The sequence below is a fragment of the Erinaceus europaeus genome, chromosome 10 (assembly GCF_950295315.1).
Source record: "Erinaceus europaeus chromosome 10, mEriEur2.1, whole genome shotgun sequence".
Classification (NCBI taxonomy): Eukaryota; Metazoa; Chordata; class Mammalia; order Eulipotyphla; family Erinaceidae; genus Erinaceus; species Erinaceus europaeus.
In genome coordinates, this window is record NC_080171.1 from 1580120 (window position 1) to 1599024 (window position 18905).

Here is an 18905-nt window from a genome sequence, read left to right on the forward strand (position 1 = left end):
TTCAGTCGTGCTCCACACAATACAAGTTTACTCAGGATCCACACTCCCAGCCTGCCTCTCTTTCCCTTGTGGGGCAGGTCTCTGGGGAAGCAGAGCTCCAGGACACATTGGTGGGGTCGTCTGTCCAGGGAAGTCTGGTCGGCATCCTGCTAGCGTCTGGAACCTGGTGGCTGATAAGAGAGTTAACATACAAAGCCAAACAAATTGTTGACTAATCATGGACCTAAAGGCTGGAACAGTGCAGGTGAAGAGTTGGGGGGAGCCCTCCATTTTGTAGATAGCTAGTAGGCAGATTTTAGTGCTATTCTGAAGGTCCTGTAGCTAGACTAGTGTTTTGTTTTGGGGGAACTCATTCTCTCCACATACGAAGCGAGTATCGTCCTGAGGGGAAGAGAGGTCATTGCTTTCAGCCGAGAAGGCACCGTAAGGCCCTGCCGTGTCTGTGTGCGAATGTCACAGCCGCTCTTTTCCTTCCTACCCCGCAGCTATACCCTGGCCGGTGCAGACACCATGGAGTGCCTGGCCAGTGGCGAGTGGAGCCAGAGTGGGCAGCGGTGTCTGGCCGTGTCCTGTGACGAGCCCCCCCACGTGCAGCACGCCTCTCCGGAGACTGCCCACCGGCTATTTGGGGACATCGCCTTCTACTACTGCTCGGACGGCTACAGCCTGGCGGACAATCCTCAGCTGGTCTGCGACGCGCAGGGCCGGTGGGTGCCCCCGGCAGGCCAGGCCGTGCCCCGCTGCATAGCTCAGTTCTGCGAAAGCCCCCCATCCGTCTCCTACGGCATCCTGGAGTCGGTGAGCAAAGCCAAGTTCCCCACAGGCTCGGTGGTGAGCTTCAAGTGCATGGAAGGCTTCGTTCTGAACACCTCATCAAAGCTGGAGTGCATGTGGGGCGGGCACTGGAGCCCTGCCCCGGCCTCCGTCCGATGCATCCCTGTGCGCTGCGGACAGCCGCCCAGCATCCTCAACGGCTATGCCAGTGGGGCAAACTACAGCTTTGGGGCCATGGTGGCCTACAGCTGCAACAAGGGCTTCTACATCAAAGGGGAGAAGAGGAGCACCTGTCAGGCCACAGGGCAGTGGAGTCAGCCCACACCCTCCTGCCACCCTGTGTCCTGCAGTGAGCCGCCCAAGGTGGAGAACGGCTTCCTGGAGGTAAGGGGCCGAGAGCCCGCTGGCAGCCCCAGACTTGATCACTACAGGCTCAGCCGCCACAGCGAAGTCAGAGAGGGCGCAGAGGCAGGGGCGGTGGACAGACTCATGGCTGAAAAGCAGAGCTACCTCTGCAGGCGGTGGGTGGTGGAGACGGCCCAGAGACACCCCGTCCTCTCAGCAGAGTCTTTCTGCATCCTGCTGGCCTGTGAGCATCCAAAGCACTTGGCAGCAGTGTCTGAGCTCTAGGGATAAAGGTAGAGTACACCTATTTAGATTTTTGCTTGTTTTGGTCTTCCTTCCTTCCTTCCTTCCTTCCTTCCTTCCTTCCTTTCTTCTTCTCATTCTCCTCTTCCTCCTCCTCCTCCTCCTTTTTCCAGGGTTATCACTGGGGCTCAGTGCCTGAATTCCCTGCTCCTTGGTGGCCTTTTTAAATATATATATGATTGTTGTTGCGGTGGTCTGGTGTCAGGCTGCACCTCGGAGAAGAGAGCGGACGTCCAGAGCAAAGGGGTACACAATTCTTTATTATAGGATGGGGGGGGAGGTTTGGTTCAGACCACGTGGAGCCAGCTGGCAATGGCCGACCACGGGGGGAGAGCAGGGAGCGAGACCTCAGAGAAGGAGAGCCGAGAGCCCAGAGAGAGAGAGGGGAGGGGTGAGGCGACAACCAGGGGTGCCATGTAGGGCCAGAATTGGTTGAAAGGGGGCACTCTAGGATTTTGTGGGGCATAGAAAAACCTGGGGGCAGAGACTGCATCAGAATAACTCCTCAGCAACATCTCCTCCTATCCCTTTATATCTAAATGGACACAGTAAAGAAAAATGGAATGGAGCAGGCTTAAATGTTTTAGAGGAATGCCATGCTCAGGTGGGAAGATGTAGGACTTTCTGTGGAGGAGGGAAGGCTTAAATGGCTGCCAACCTTGTGAGATTTATGCATCCTCCTGTGCTCAACCCCTCTTTAGAGAGAGAGAGACTTACCTGGAGAGACTCATCTCATAGGTTTAAGTGCAGCCTGCTCATCCATCTCTTCACAATATCTCTACATCTTTTCTATCTTTCTATCTAGTGATTGCATAAGATGTACAAAGTCTGTAAAAGACTATCATGGAGCAGAAACCTTTTGGGCATAAGCCTAAATGATATAACAAAATAGGAAGGGACAAGTAGGGGAGTAGTAAAAGCCAGTGTGGTGTGAAGGGAAGGATTGGTGTGTAAAGGAACATTCCCTGCTTGGGTGGGGAAAGGGGCAAGGGTACATAATGAGGGGGAGGCGGGAGGCATGACCCACCAAACAGAGGGGCTATTTGGCATTGTATAGTCCTCAAGGCAACAGTCTATAAAGTCTATGAATTACTCAGGATCAGTCTATGAAAAACCAGCAGCGTGAAGGAAAATAAGCTGCTTCAAAATTGTGTAAAATGTATATAGGATATGTCAGAAAGTCCGATACAAGTCTCAGTCCAAAGCAGATGGCTAGGGGAAGAATTGGCAGGGGATGCAACGCTGCATGAGGGAGGTCAGCTGCTGGAATGTTGCTTTTCTGTAGATAGCTAACTGGAACTGCCAACACGTGACAAGCAGGTCAGAAGCAGGAACGGTAACCAGGCATGAAGAAAGTTCTGCCCTTGGAGTCTGTGTATCAGGTTCTTCAGATCGCGTTGAGTGACATCTAGGGTTTCGGGGGATGTGCCACGGTAGTCGTGCCATGTAGTGGGTGACGTCAGGGTGTGCAGGAGTTCAGATGGTTTTTCCGGGATTCCTGTGAAAGAAACACAAACAATCTGCTTCTCGTGGTTAATTTGAACTTGTAACAAGTTATAGGTTTGTTATAGTTGATACCTCGATGATTATAATTGGTTTAGAATCTCTTTATTTTATTTAAAGGTCATCTAATGTGACCTCCTGTAGCAGCCTCTACTGCAGGATCTTGAGACCAATTTTAGCTAAAATATGTATTTTAAACAGACTCAAATTGCTTAGAGAGTTAACGCATATTCGTGACAATGATTTCAACGTTTACAGTGCCAGATTGATGCCAGATATGTTGTGGATTAATTTCCACAAGATAGTTTACAGGGCACCTTTGGGGGCCCTTTAAAGGTGTCCTGTATATAAAATTTATATAGTTTAGTTTTGGGAATGAATAGTCACGTTGAACATTTAGACTTTTACCTAAATAGTAAGTTACCTTAACAAATTAATTTTTACCTTGTCTGGTAAAAGTGTAGCTGTAGGGTTACACTTTTGACCGTTAAGTTAGTGTTACCAAACTTGAGACATACCCATAAACATTTAGTTATAACAAACTGGAGGAAAAAGAACTTTTGTTATAAAAACACATTATTTAAAAACAAATTTAAATCTGTCATTAGTCACACAGTTTAAGACTAAATACTTACATATATACCAAAACTATATATAAAATTCAAAAGAGGGAGAAAGAAAAAAAAATTTTGGAATGTTTCTGGACGTCTCCAGAAACTTTGGCTGCGTCCAGCATTTTTATATAAGGCCAATTACCTTTTAGAGTACTCCAAGCAGATGGGTCATGCAAAAAAAAAAAAAAAAAAAAGGTTTTTTTTGTCATTCAACACACTCACTCACAAAAACAACTGGCCAGTTATAACATAAGACATACAGGGAAAGGGTAGGAGAGAGGTCTCTGTGAGCCAGATTTTGTAGCTTCTGCCATGTCGTATTACGGGTCCTGGGATGTATCCTGCATCTGGTCCTCTTGTAGTATTTCTTGTTCTTCAGGAATAACAGCGCCATCCTGCGGGTATTGTCGGACATGGCAGACAGGAACTCAGACAGGTTTAGAGAAATTTTGAGGGAAAATGCATGCGAAACCCCTTCCCATGGTCAATAATGGGTCAGGCCCTTTCCAAATTTTATCGAGTGGGTCTCTCCATTTGACCTTAATAGATGGGAGGGTAGATGGTGTTTGCCAGTGAAGAATAATAGGGGGTAAGGCCCAGTTATTGTAAATATTAAAGAGATTTAACGTAGTTAAGGCGTTTGCTAGCTGGATATTGGGGGGATATGTTCCTCCTTTATCTTTATTTAGTTGAGCCTTCAGAGTTTGATGTGCCCTCTCGACAATGGCTTGTCCCTGTGGATTGTAGGGAATGCCCGTGGTATGAGTAATATTCCAGAGGGAACAAAAATCTTTAAATTGTTTGCTTGTAAACATATGTGCATTGTCTGTTTTCAAAAATAATGGGACCCCCATAATGGCAAAACAAGAGAGCATATGGCTTACAAGCTTTTTAGCACTTTCTCCTGTCTGAGCTGTAGCCCACATAAATTTAGAAAAGGTATCAATTGAGACAAACACATATTTTTGTTTGCCAAAGTTTGGTATGTGGGTGACATCAATTTGCCAAATAGCATTAGCTTTTAAACCTCGGGGGTTAACCCCAAGGGTCTGGATAGCAGGTGTCTTTATGAGACTTGCACAAGAAGAGCATGTAGCAAGGATATGTTTTAACTGTGATACAGGAACATCAGGGAATCGAGCTCGAAGGCTTTTAAGATTAACATGGGTTAGAGAGTCAAAATTAGCAGGATCAGAGACAGAGACTGGGAAAGTTCCTGTGGAGGCAAGGCGGTCAACTGTGGCATTCCCTTCGGACAGGGAACCAGGAAGAGGGCTGTGGGAACGAAGGTGTTGAATATACAGTGGTTGGGTTCGAGAACAGAGCATAGAGGCAATTTGAATCAAGAGAGGGGAAAGTGGGTTGTCATCAATTTTCACATACGAACGAGCAAGCCATGGAAGTAAGTTAACAGTATACACACTGTCAGAAAAAAGGTTGAAGGATTCTGGTACAGCTTTTAGTGCAAGAAAAACAGCATAAAGTTCTTTGTACTGAGGGGAATTCTCAGGAAGCTCAGTAAAGAGAGGTTTAGGAGATTGTTTGTCTGGGTAATATATAAGGGCAGCAGCTCCCCTTTTTCCGCCATCAGTAAAGATTGTAGGAGCAGAGGGAATGGGATCCCGAGAGAAAAGTTTAGGTGCTAGTAGAGGCAGAAGAGGTAAAGAAGCTATCAATTTATTAGAAGGAAAATGGTTATCTATTTGTCCTGGAAACCCCACGAAGCTTATGGCAAAGCGGGAATGATGGCGTATAAGCCACTCTGTATCTGTGAGAGAAAAGGGCAGAATGATTAAATCCGGTTCTTTCCCTAAGACCTGCACAGACCTATTTCTCCCTTGGCGAACCATGAATGCTAACACATCTATCTCAGTGAGGAGTCTTGGAGCTCCTCCTACTGGTGTGTGAAGCCATTCGAGAACCCCATGGTCTTGCCACAGTGCCCCTACTACTGTGGGGGTGGAGTTGAAGATTAGAAGGTTTACTGGAGAGGAGGGGGAGAATCGAACAAAGTGCATGTCCTGGAGGGCCTGGTTAACCCTTTCCAGTTAACTTACGTTTTGAAGAGGGCTGTTTGTTTCCTTTCAACAGGTCAAACAGTGGTTGGAGGCAGCTTGTGGGCAGATAGAGATACTGCCTAAGCCAATTTAAATTTCCTAGAAAACTTTGTAAAGAAGCAAGAGTAAGGTTAGAAGGGAAGGTAACATTAGGTTTTAAGGGACGAATTTGCGTTAGAGAAATCTCTGAACCTAGGAAGGATATTGGAGGGATTAGCTGTATCTTCTCAGGGGCTACATTAAGGCCGCTTTTCTTTAATGCAGGAATGAGAAAATCATGTAAGGCATAGAGATCTGTATCTGATTTTCCCCATATTAAAATATCATCTGTAAAATGAAAAATATTAAGGCCCTTATGAATATATGGGACAAGGGCAGATTTAACAGCCTCCTGACAAATTGTAGGACTATTGGCTATACCCTGGGGCAGCACCACCCATTCAAATCTATCAGCAGGGCTGGCGTTATTAATAGAAGCAACAGAGAAGGCAAAACGTTTACAATCTCGCAGATGCAAGGGGATAGAGAAAAAACAATCTTGTATATCAATAGCTATGATTGGAATTCCCGTGGGAATTGCAGAAGCAAGAGGCAAACCCCTTTGGGGGGAGCCCCAGACCTGCATGGTTTTATTTACTGCACGGAGATCTTGAAGGAGGCGCCATTTTCCCGAGCACTTTTTAATCACAAAGACAGGAGTATTCCCTGGGCTTCGAGAATGACAAATGTGTCCCAAGGACAACTGCTCTCGGACAAGCTCTTTTAAAATATTTAGCTTATCCCTAGGTAAAGGCCACTGTTCCACCCAGACAGGCTCATTAGAAAGCCAGCTTAAGCGGTGTGTTTGGCTATGAACAGTGGCATTTAGTATTGGGGGTGTTGAATAGACCTGGTATCACGGGAATGAGTTTTACGCTCTGCAGAGGCGTCTGTGGATATCCTAACATTAAGACATTCCAGAAGATCCCTGCCCAGTAAGTTGGTGCTAATATTATCTACCAAAGGGCGGAAGTGTCCGGTAGAACCTTCTGGGTCTTCCCACATAAGCGAGTCTCGTGTGCAAAATGCTCTCGTCATCCCTCCTATTCCATGTAAACTGGGTCCAGGGATGAGTTCCCAATCTTGGGGAACCTCTTCTTGCCTTAAAATCGTCTTTGCTTCCCCCGTGTCAATCAAAAATTTAAAAGGAATATTGCCAATCTTTACTGTCATAGAAGGGTGACCTTGTTCTAAAACAGGAGTGGTCCACAAAATCTCAGACCCCGAATTTGTACCATTCAGGGGCGAACCATCTTTATGAAATTGGGACCAACAATCTCTCTTCCAATGAAACCCCTTACGACATTTTGGACAAACAGTACGTGGTCTCTGGCTCCCTGACTGAAAGCGGGGTTGCTCTGGCTGGAGACGTGGTTTCCCTGACTGGAGGCGTGGTCGCAACTTATCAGGACGTTGGTTACGCCAATGTCCTTGGTGACCGCACTGAAAGCAGGCCCCGTTTTGCTTACGTGGGGCAACTGCATAGACTTGCGTCGTAGCGGGTGCCCCATAATTGCCTGATGTAAGTTCCTGTGTCACTAGAATCCAATTATCTGGGTGTAGGTGTTTAAGATTAAGGCATACCTGACGGAATTGTGGTGTCATGCCTTCCCAGACAATAGAGCGCAGGAGTAGTTTGCGGACGTCAGTATTATAAACCTTTCTCTCTAAGCTTCTCTTCACCCTTGAGATGAAGCTCGCCAATGACTCATCAGAGCCTTGGTGAAAAGAGTTAATGGGAGCTGATGGATCTACATCAGGTGTGGTCACCCTTTCCCATGCTTGTGTTGCACAGATGCGTACCTGTTCAAAATAACCGGTTGGAAACCTGGCTTCTGCCTGCTGAGCTCCAGATTCATAAGCTCCTGCTCCAAACAAGGCATCAGAATTCCATTCTACCTGTTTGTTACTATTTTCCTGCGATTGTCTAGAGCACTCATGGCGGAAGCATGCCTGCCACTGAAGATAGAGTGGGTCTGGGAGTGCAGCACGAGCCAGATCTTTCCAGTCTTGTGGTGTATTTAAATGCTGGTAAAAGCTCCTCAAGACAGACTTGGTCCATGGAGAATGCATCCCGTCCTCCCTGACTGCTTGTCTAAGTGTTTCAAGGACTTTAGTGGAATATGGCTGCCACTGCTGAGGGTTTTGTTGAGGGTTTTGTTTAGAAGGGGCCAAGTTTACCGGGAATGTGTGGATTTGGTCCGATGGCACGGGAGAGGGAGCTACAGAAGTGGAAAGTGCCGTAGAAACTGCTGTAGTGGCTGCAGGGGAGACTAAACGCATATCTACGGGGACAGAGCTCCCGGGGTGGACTGCACATGGTTTAAAATCCTTAAATGCTGAAAAAATATCCTTTAGCTCTTGTATCTCAGTCATTAGGTCCCTTAATGGTGACATATCAGCAGGGGGCGGGGTCAGGGACAAGGAAGCCTCAGGCGGAGCTGAAACCACTGCGGCAGGGGCCGGGGGGCGGGGTCAGGAAAACGGAAGCTGCAGGCGGAGCTGAAACCAGAATGGCAGGGGCGGGGGGGGGGGTTCAGGGTCACAGAAGCTGCAGGCGGAGCTGAAACTGGAATGGCAGGGGCGGGGGGGGGGTTCAGGAACGCAGAAGCTGCAGGCGGAGCTGAAACTGGAATGGCAGGGGCAGGGGCGGGGTTCAGGAACGCAGAAGCTGCAGGCGGAGCTGAAACCACAGCGGCAGGGACCAGGGGCAGAGCTGAAACCGGGGAGGCAGGGGCCTGGGGCGGGGTCAGAGGAGGAGCGTCCGAACACGTGTGCATGTCTGTGGGAACGGAATTCTTGGGTTTAGCCGCTGATCACTTAGGACGTCTAAGTCTTAAGCACATGTGATTTAACTCTCGTACCTCAGCTTCAAGGTCACTTATCCTTATGGCATACCACGTTTTACATATCTTGAAAGTGGCAACCACAGTTAAAAAAATCCAAGGGGTAGTGAAAATTAAACCATTTATGACAGCGCGAATCTGTCCCAGGTCAAGAGATAATGACTGGGACACCTCCTCATAAAACGAGAAATTTCCCATGGTGGAGGGGAACGCGGGGCCACAGAAGTGGGCAGATGCCACTTACCTGTGTCTGGGCAGTTTCAGAGACCTCAGGCCGGGCGTGGTGTGGGTACGGAACACGATGGGCGCCAGATGTTGTTGTGGTGGTCTGGTGTCAGGCTGCACTGCGGAGAAGAGAGCGGACGTCCAGAGCAAAGGGGTACACAAATCTTTATTATAGGATGGGGGGGAGGTTTGGTTCAGACCACGTGGAGCCAGCCGGCAATGGCCGACCACGGGGGGAGAGCAGGGAGCGAGACCTCAGAGAGGGAGAGCTGAGAGCCCAGAGAGAGAGAAGGGAGGGGTGAGGGGGCTTTTTATTGGGCGACAACCAGGGGTGCCGTGTAGGGCCAGGATTGGTTGAAAGGGGGCACTCTAGGATTTTGCGGGGCATAGAAAAACCTGGGGGCGGAGACTGCATCAGAATAACTCCTCAGCAACAATATGATAGGACAGAAAGAAATTGAGAAAGGAGGGGAAGGCAGAGAGGGGGAGAGAAAGACACATGCAGACATATGCAGACCTGCTTCACCACCTGTGAAGGGACCCCTCCCCTCTGTATTTATTTATTGGATAGAGACAACCAGAAAGCAAGAGGGAAGGGGACATAGAGAGAGGGAGAGACAGAGAGACACCTGCAGCCCTGCTTCACCACTTGCAAAGCTTCCACTCCCACCCCTGCACATGGGGGCTGGGGGCTCGAACCAGGGTTCTTCCATGCCTTATGTAACACGTGCACTCAACCAGGTGTGCCACCTCCTGGCCCCCTATAAACCTGTGTTTTCAGTTTTTTTATTAGTGATTTAACAGTGATCAACAAGATGACAAGATTGTGGGGTCAGAGGGGTATATTCCCACACAGTTCCCACCACCAGAGTTCCGTGGCCCATCCCATCTACTGGAAGCTCCCCTATTCTTTATCCCTCTGGGAGCATGGACCCAAATTCTTTATGGGGAGCAGAAGGTGGGAGTTCTGGCTTCTGTCATTGCTTCTCCACTGGACATGGGTGTTGGCAGGTCGATCCACACGCCCAGCCTGCAAACAAACCTATTTTAATGATTTTTTTTTTTTTTAAGACCAGAGCACTGTTCAGCTCTGGCTTATGGTGGTACTGGAGATTGAACCACAGACCTTTCAAGCCTCAAGCATGAGAGTTTTTTATTTTTTTACAGAATCATTATACTGTCTCCCCAGCTCATGAAAGGTTTTATGTATAGAAGTTATGCCAAGATGGATGTATATTTTTATTTTATAGCAATTAAGCTCTAAACTAAGCTAGAATAATATTATTTCCAAATCTGAGACAAAAGATGGGGCCAATCCATTCACGAGTGGGAGGCTTTAGCAGTCTTCTTTAGAGCGTCTGAAGGCAGCCTCACCCTCAGACGCACAGCTCCCACACTAGCGCTCACTCTGTTTCCATCCAGTCCACCAAGAAAGTGGGAGCTAGTGAGCCAGCAGCCCCTTGTGTAGAACACACTTTAGACAAGCACCTCAGAAAGCCCCACACACTCCACAGCCTCAGCCTCATTCTTACAAAGTCAGCTCAGGCGTGGTGCTTTCCGTCAAAAAGGCAGGCCGTGCACGTGAGGAGGTCTCGTTCATCCGGCAGATACTTCTAGGCACCAATGAGCGCCAGTGACGGGGTGTGTGGTGATGGGGTGAGGGCATGAGGGAGACCCAGACGCCGAACCAGCGACAGAGCAGACGCAGACGTGCAGGCAAGCCGCGCTCTCCGTGTGCACTCACCCACCTGCTCGCGTGTGGACGTGCCCGGTGTCGAAGGCTGGCGCACAGGCTGGAGAAGGCTGTTATGGCCGCCGCTGTTCTCAAAGCACGTTGAAGATGAGTAGGAGGGAGGTGGGCTGGGAAGTGACTCAGCACACAGAGCGCAGGACTTGCACCCTGAAGCCCCAAGCACATCAGCCGGTCTCTTTCTCACTCTCTCTCAGAAAGAAAGAGAGGAAGACAGAGGGAAAGAGAGAGAGAGAGGGAATAAAGGAAAGAAAGAAAGAAAGAAAGAAAGGAGAGGAGAGGAAAGGAAGAGAGAAAGAAAGAGGGAGTCATGCGGTAGCGCAGCGGGTTAAGCCAGGTGGCGCAAAGCACAAGGACCAGCGTAAGGATCCCGGTTCGAGCCCCCGGCTCCCTACCTGCAGGGGAGTCGCTTCACAGGCGGTGAAGCAGGTCTGCAGGCGTCTGTCTTTCTCTCCTCCTCTGTCTTCCCCTCCTCTCTCCATTTCTCTCTGTGCTATCCAACAATGACAACAATAACAACAACGATAATAACCGCAACAATAAAACAACAAGGGCAACAAAAGGGAATAAATAAATAAAAAGAAAGAAAGGAAGAAAGGAGGAAAGGAGGGAAGGAGGGAAGGAATAAAGAAACCTGACTGTGACTAAGATACTCATGAATAGCCTTTTATTTACTTTTTAAAAATCAGACAGTTCTGACATGTCTGTATGTCCCTTCCTGCGATGAGAGCAGTTGAGAGCAGTCTGTGTCCACAGGACCTGCTTGAACGCAGACCGTCTGTGCTTTTGGCTGTGTTTCCTCAGTGCAGCCTGACAGCTGTCTTAATCAGGTTTTCTTTCTTTTAACCCCTTTCTTTCTCTGGTCCTTTCTTTCTCTTGCTTTTTCCCTCAGTCTTTCTCACACGCTTTCTTTCTCTCTCTCTCTTTTCTCACCGGAGCCCTGCTCAGCTCTGGCTTGTGGTGGACCAGAGCAGATGCCTCGGGCCTGCACGGCCTGGGCTGCACCCGCACTGCTTCCCGGCCACACCAGGCTTTTCTCTGCTGGTGTTCTGACACTGGGCAGACACCTCTGAGATGGCAGTGACCCGAGTCAGCTTCTAACTGTCCTCTGTGATTATTTAAAAAAAAAAAAAAAAGAATGGACCTATGAGAGGAATATAAGTCCTGGGGGGGGGGGGCTGGGGGGTGGTGCACCTGGTTCAAGCCCCCAGTCCCCACCTGCAGGGGGCAAGCTTCACGGGTGTCTCTCTGTCTCTCTGTCACCTCCTTCCCTTTCGATTTCTGGCTGTCTCTGTCCAATGAGTACATAAAGATAAGACAAAATAAATTAAGAGAGACTTCATGGAAAAAGAGAAGTATGAAGTTCTTTTAATGCAGAGCAGGGGAGTAGACCCAGGACTTCACGCACATGCAAAGCCGCTGAGTGGTCTCCTTGCCCCATGTCTACTCTGCTCTCCGCCGCCTTGGCTCCTCGCCTGCCTTCCGGTGGCCACAGCCTAGGCGCGCGGCCTGCAGAGCCCCTGGTTCCCGCCCTGCCTGCGTCTGGGTGCATGCACCTGGTTTCGCGCACCTGGTTTCGTGCACCGGATTTCACGCACCGGGTTTCGCGCACCTGGTTTCGCGCACCTGGTTTCGCACACCGGGTTTCGAGCACCGGGTTTCGCGCACCGGGTTTCGCGCACCTGGTTTCGTGCACCTGGTTTCGTGTACCTGGTTTTGTGCACCTGGTTTCGCGCACCTGGTTTCGTGCACCTGGTTTCGTGCACCTGGTTTTGTGCACCTGGTTTCGCGCGCCGGGTTTCGTGCACCGGGTTTCGCGCGCCGGGTTTCGCGCGCCGGGTTTCACGCACCGGGTTTCACGCACCGGGTTTCACTGTGATGGGTCTCAGGGACCCGGCCGGGACGCGGCGCTCGCTCGCATCACAGCGCTGAGCACCGCACGGCCGCCCTGCCTGCAGGGAGCCAAGGAAGGAAGCCTCACGGTGGTGAAGCAGGGCTGCGGGGGTCTCGCCGCTCAGACCCTCTCTCCCGCGGGCCGCGCTGACCTGTCTTCTCCCCCGCAGCACGCCACCGGCAAGGTCTTCGGGAGCGAGGCGAGGTATCGCTGCCACGCAGGCTACACGCCGGTGGGAAGCCCGCTGTTCACCTGCCAGGCCAACCGCTCGTGGCACAGCGCGTCCCCGCCGGCCTGCGTGCCCCTCCGCTGCGGGAAGCCGCCCCCGCTCCAGCACGGCTCCGTGGCGGCGACGGGAGAGGACTTCGCCGTGGGGTCCAGGGTGCGGTTCCTCTGCGACGAGGGCTACGAGCTCGTGGGCGACGGCTCTTGGACGTGTCTGAAGTCCGGCGCGTGGAACGGGAGGCCGAGCCCCAAGTGCGTGCCCGCCAGGTGCCCGGAGCCGCCTCTCTCGGAGAACCGGCTGGTGCTGAAGGAGCTGGCGGCGGGGGCGGCCTTCTCCTGCAGGGAGGGGCACGTCCTGCGGGGCCCGGCCGCCCTGAGGTGCTTGCCGTCCCGGCAGTGGAACGCCTCCTTCCCCGTCTGCGAGCCGGTCGTGTGCCCCCCGCCTCCCCTGATCGCCTTCGGGGTCCCCGCCGCGACGGCCGCCCTTCACTTCGGAAGCACCGTCACCTACTCCTGCGTGGACGGCTTCTTCCTCAGGGGGGGCCCCGGCGCCGCCTGCCAGGAGGACGGGACCTGGAGCTCCCCGCTGCCGGAATGCGTCCCGGTCGAGTGCCCCCAGCCCGAGGAGATCCCCCACGGCATCGTGGACGTGCAGGGCCTGGCCTACCTGAGCACGGCCCTCTACACCTGCAAGCCGGGCTTCGAGCTGGTGGGGAACGCCAGCGCCCTGTGCGGAGAGCGCGGCCAGTGGCTGGGGGGGAGGCCGCGCTGCCAGCCCGTGGCGTGCCCGAGGCCCGCGGAGATCCCGCACGGGCGGCTCTCCTACGCGCACCTGCACTACGGACAGACGGTGGCCTACACCTGTGAGCGCGGCTTCAGGCTGAACGGCTCCGCAACCCTGACGTGTCTCGACACGGGCGACTGGGACGGGGCCGCCCCGGCCTGCGGCGCCATCCACTGCGAGCCCCCGCAGCCCATCGAGAACGGCTTCGTGGAGGGCGCCGACCACAGCTACGGCGCCATGATCATCTACAGCTGCCTGCCCGGCTTCCAGGTGGCCGGCCACGCCATGCAGACCTGCGGGGAGACGGGCTGGTCGGGCGCCGTGCCCGCGTGCGTGCCCCTGGACTGCGGGCTGCCCCCGCACGTGGACTTCGGGGACTGCCGGAAGGTCGGGGACGAGCCTGGGATGGAAGCCCCGGAGCGGGCCCCGCGCCTTCCCGCTCCGGGCTTCCTGTACGGCGCCACGGTGCTGTACTCCTGCCACCCGGGCTACGCGCTGCGGGGGGAGCCGGTGCTCACCTGCCAGGAGGACGGCACGTGGAACGGCAGCGCGCCCGCCTGCGTCTCGGCGGGGTGCGGCTTGCCGGAGGCCCCCGACAACGGGGCTCTGCGCCTGAGCGAGACGGCGGCGGGCAGCGCCGTGCGGTACAGCTGCGGGCCCGGGCACCGGCTGGTGGGCGCGGCCGTCCGGCTCTGCCTGGAGGGCGGCCGGTGGAGCGGCACCCCGCCCCGCTGCGAGGCCGCGGCGTGCGGCAGGCCCAAGGCCATCAGCCACGGCTCGGTCCGGGGCGGCGACTACAGCTACCTGAGCGCCGTGGACTACGAGTGTCAGCCGGGCTACGTGCTCCACGGCCCGCGCAGGAGGACGTGCCGGGAGAGCCGGGAGTGGGACGGGAGCGAGCCCAGCTGCCTCCCGGTGGACTGCGGCCCGCCGCCCGTGCCGGCCCACGGCCGGGTCAAAGGAGCCGAGTTCACGTTCCAGAAGGCGGTGGAGCACTCCTGCGAGGAAGGCTTCCTCCTCGAGGGCCCGCGGAGCCGCCTGTGTCTCGCCGACGGCAGCTGGAGCGGAGCCCCGCCGCGGTGCGTGCCCGCGGGCGCCCGGTGCGCCGGCCTCCCGGACGTGGCGCACGGCGCGGTGGAGAGCCTGGACTCGGGCCCCGGGGGGCAGGTGCTCGTCCTCTGCGAGCGAGGCTACGTGTTGCGGGGCGCCCGGAGGCTCACCTGCCGGCCGGACGGCACCTGGGATGCGGAGCCTCCCGTCTGTGAGCCGCTGGCCTGTGAGCCCCCGGGAGACCCGGCCCCGGGGATCCCCAACGGGCGCGTGCTCCGCCGAGGGGGCGACTTGCGCTACCGGTGTCTCCCTGGCTACCGGCTCCACGGGAGCGCCTCGAGGCGGTGCCTGGCCGACGGCTCCTGGAGCGGCAGCCCCCCGTCCTGCCTGCCGTGCCGCTGCTCTGCGCCCGACGTCCCGGGCGGGGCCGCCGCCAACGGGACGGACTTTGCCTGTGGAACGGCGGTCCGGATCCGGTGCGTCCGCGGCTTCAGGCTCCTGGGCCTTCCCGAAATCGCCTGTGACGCCGAGGGCCGATGGAGCTCCGACCTCCCGCGCTGCGAGCACAGGACCTGCGGGTCTCCCCCGGTGGTCCCAGACGCCTTCATCACGGAGAGCGGCTCGCTGGGCGAAAATGGCATCAGCTACCACTGCAGATCGGGGTACGTCCTGCAAGGCACTTCCGACGTGGCCTGTACGGAGGGAGGGGCGTGGAGCCAGCCGCCCCCAGTCTGTGAGCCCCTGTCCTGCGGACCCCCGCCCTCCGTCCCTCACGCGGTGGCAACTGGAGAGACGCACACCTATGGAAGTCGGGTGAAACTCAGGTAAGGCCGGGGCTTGGAGGCCGGAAGGGGTGCAGGTTTTGAAGTGAAAATGAGAGGTTAAAAAAAAAAAAAGTAACTGGAGACTAGACAGCATCTCTGGATTGCTCTCCAAAGAAAGTGCTCATCGTGTGGCTTTATTCTACCCATGATTATATAGGAACTCACTAACTATAAAAATTAACTTCTGCATTTTCAAAATGTAGTTCTTAATATGATGGTTATGGTTATCACAGTCTGTAGAGTTCTGTGAAGTCTCAAGGTCCTCTAATTAACCTTAACATCTCTTAAGTTAGAAGATTCTTAGACGTTGTCGGAGAGGAATTTTCTTACTTGTTCCCAATCTTTAATCCTTGCAGACTGAGACCCTTTGATAAAGTAGAGTCACGATCCAAAGGCACTTAGAGGCCAGAAGCGGCGATCCCCGCCGTCCTCTGTGCTGACTAAGGCAGGCTGGCCTCAGGTGGCTACTTCCCTCCGCAGCTGCGAGCGATTTCCTGCGTCACTGCAGCACAGGAAGACATGCAGATGTTGAGTAAAAGCTGAAGATCCCAGGCACATAGGCACACACTTACCCTGACCGGTGGAAAGGGAGAGATATGCTTTATTTCTTTCTTTAAATTTCTTTATTGGGGGATTTGTGGTTTGTAGCCGACAGTAAATACAATAGTCTGTACATGTGTGACATTTCTCAGTTTTCCACATAACAATACAACCCCCCCCCCCAGGTCCTCCTCTGCCAGCCTGTTCCAGGACCTTTTTGAAACAGGCATTTGGAATTCTCTCCCGTCTTTCTGTTGCTGTTACTTTCCAGACCCTGGCACTGGGGAGTCGTGGTCTAGTGGACAGCTGATGTGCGGCACAGCTCTCGTCTCCCCTTGCTGGTGTCTGCCCACCATGCTCGCCACCATCCTAAGTCCCTCTCCTCCGCTGTGCGTGAGGCCTAGCAGGCTTCCCTCCCCGAGTCCTTTGCTTCGCTGAGATACACACACCAGTCCAAGCCTCCCTCGGCGGTTCCCTTTCTTTCTGAATTTCCTCAGTCCAACCTGAAGTAAGATCATCCCATACCACCCCTCAGAGAGAGATACTTTGTAGGGAGACTTCGATCTATCCCAGCTGAATAGAAACTAGATGCACAGTGAGTCTTCTTTTAAACAGTGCTTGTCTAGAGTCTATCAGAGAGACGCTCCGAGGAGGGGTGGCAGGCGGCGGCAGGCGGCGCACTGGGCAAAGTGCACCATCAGCCTGGGGGCGAGTGCGGGGACGGCGAGCGCAGGGGCGAGCCCGGAGCCACCACAGGAGCCCCTGCAGAGAATGCAGTGTCTCTCCTCCCCTCTTGGTATCTCTCTCCCTCTCTGTCTTTCTGTCTCTTACCCTCTATCTAGAGGGAAGGGAAAAGAGACTGCGAGAGCAGTGGAATCCTGCAGGCAGGGTCCCAGCAATAACAGCTTCGAGAGGCATGTTTTCAGGACTGGCGAATAGCTCACTAGGATAGTGCGCTGCTGTGGGGTGTGCAGCCCAGAGTCAGTCGCCCCGCACCACACTGAAGGGGTCTCCGTGCTGCAGTGTCTTCACTCTGCGCTGCCTCTCCAGCGTGTATTACATAGATTCCCCATGTATATTTCGTATATATTCCATATGCAAATATGTATCAGTAGGGAATGCGTTGATACTGTTTATTGGAATAATATCAGAAGTGAATAGTCACAGGCCACTCAACCTGCTAACTCATGCTTGGAATTATGAACAAGCCCTAGTGGACTGCCTTCTTGATTATTATTAATAATTCAATGACTCGTCCTAAGAAGCCTATTGTGGGCATTTTCTCCTGATTGCAGTAAGCCGAGAGAGTAGTCAGTAATAAGAAAACTACAGAGCAGTGGATCCCACTCAGGGAAGGAAATCAATAAAGATTCCTTGCTTTTGAAGAGCCTTTTTTTTAAAAAAAATTTATTTATTTATTTATTTATTCCTTTTTGTTGCTCTTGTTGTATTGTAGTTATTATTGTTGTTGTTATTGATGTCATTGTTGTTGGACAGGACAGAGAGTAATAGAGAGAGGAGGGGAAGACAGAGAGGGGGAGGGAAAGACAGACACCTGCAGACCTGCTTCACCGCCTGTGAAGCGACTCCTCTGCAAGTGGGGAGCCGGGGGCTCAAACCGGGATCCCTTATGCTGGTCCTTGTACTTTGCACCACATGCGCTTAACCCACTGCGCCACTGCCCAGCTCCCTTTTTTTTTTTTTTTTCCCTCCAGGGTTATTGCCGGGGCTCGGTGCCTGCACCATGAATCCACTGCTCCTGGAGACCATGTTTTCCCCTTTCGTTGCCCTTGTTGTTTTATCATTGTTGTGGTTATTATTGTTGTTGTTGTTGCTGTCCTTGGATAGGACAGAGAGAAATGGAGAGAAGCGGGGAAGACAGAGAGGGGGAGAGAAAGACAGACACCTGCAGACCTGCTTCACTGCTTGTGAAGGGACTCGCCTGCAGGTGGGGAGCTGGGGTTTCGAACTGGGGTCCTTACACTGGTCCTTGTGCTTTGCACCACGTGCGCTTAACCTGCTGCACTACCGCCAGCTCCCTTGAAGTGCCTTTTAGCATTTCTGTTAAATGTTAGACTCTGTTGGTGTGTCTGGCATCTTGAGGAGTGTCTTTCACCCCTGTTTCTCAGGACTCACTTTGTAAACTGTAACCAGAGTCCATAGGTGGAGTCTCCATTCCTAAAGAAATTATTTTGGTGTCCGTTTTATTACTTATAATAGCACCTGCTCACAGGGTTGACATGAGAATAAGATGAGTTAATATTTTTAGAGGATTTAGAATCATGACTGGTGTCTACTTGTTGCTGTGTAAACATCTGCTGAGCGGGTAAATGTAAATTATAAACATTATAGAGTTTCACACCCAGGTTGCTCTCAGCTTGAAAAGCCAACTTCTATCTTGATGTCTTTGACTGGTAATTCTAATTAACTTAAACTTAAGTCCCCTTTGAGACATTATTTTGCACCTTTCAACAGCTTCTTTAAAAAAATTATCTTCATTTGTTTACTGGATGAAAGAGCCAGAAATCAAGAGGGTATGTAGAGATAGAGACGGAGAGAGACAGACAGACAGACACCTGCAGACTGTTTTCACACTCATGAAGCTCCCCTCCTGCAGGTGGAGATAGAGGAGGAGAGAGACAGACAGACAGACAGACACCTGCAGACTGTTTTCACACTCATGAAGATTCCCTCCTGCAGGTGGAGATAGAGAAGGAGAGAGACAGACAGACAGACACCTGCAGACTGTTTTCACACTCATGAAGCTCCCCTCCTGCAGGTGGAGATAGAGGAGGAGAGAGACAGACAGACAGACACCTGCAGATTGTTTTCACACTCATGAAGCTCCCCTCCTGCAGGTGGAGATAGAGGAGGAGAGAGACAGACAGACAGACACCTGCAGATTGTTTTCACACTCATGAAGCTCCCCTCCTGCAGGTGGAGATAGAGAAGGAGAGAGACAGACAGACAGACACCTGCAGACTGTTTTCACACTCATGAAGCTCCCCTCCTGCAGGTGGAGATAGAGAAGGAGACAGACAGACAGACACCTGCAGACTGTTTTCACACTCATGAAGCTCCCCTCCTGCAGGTGGAGATAGAGGAGGAGAGAGACAGACAGACAGACAGACA

General features: G+C 52.7%; 1 protein-coding gene across 1 annotated transcript in view; it reads left to right on the forward strand.

Moving 5' to 3' along the window:
* The window catches only part of SVEP1 (sushi, von Willebrand factor type A, EGF and pentraxin domain containing 1), a 215554-nt gene that overhangs the window by 166225 nt on the left and 30424 nt on the right, over nucleotides 1-18905 (forward strand). The window contains exons 37-38 of the mRNA XM_060199027.1: nucleotides 486-1158; nucleotides 12520-15233. Coding sequence (XP_060055010.1) covers nucleotides 486-1158; nucleotides 12520-15233 — 3387 coding nt within the window. The remainder of the gene's footprint in view (nucleotides 1-485; nucleotides 1159-12519; nucleotides 15234-18905) is intronic.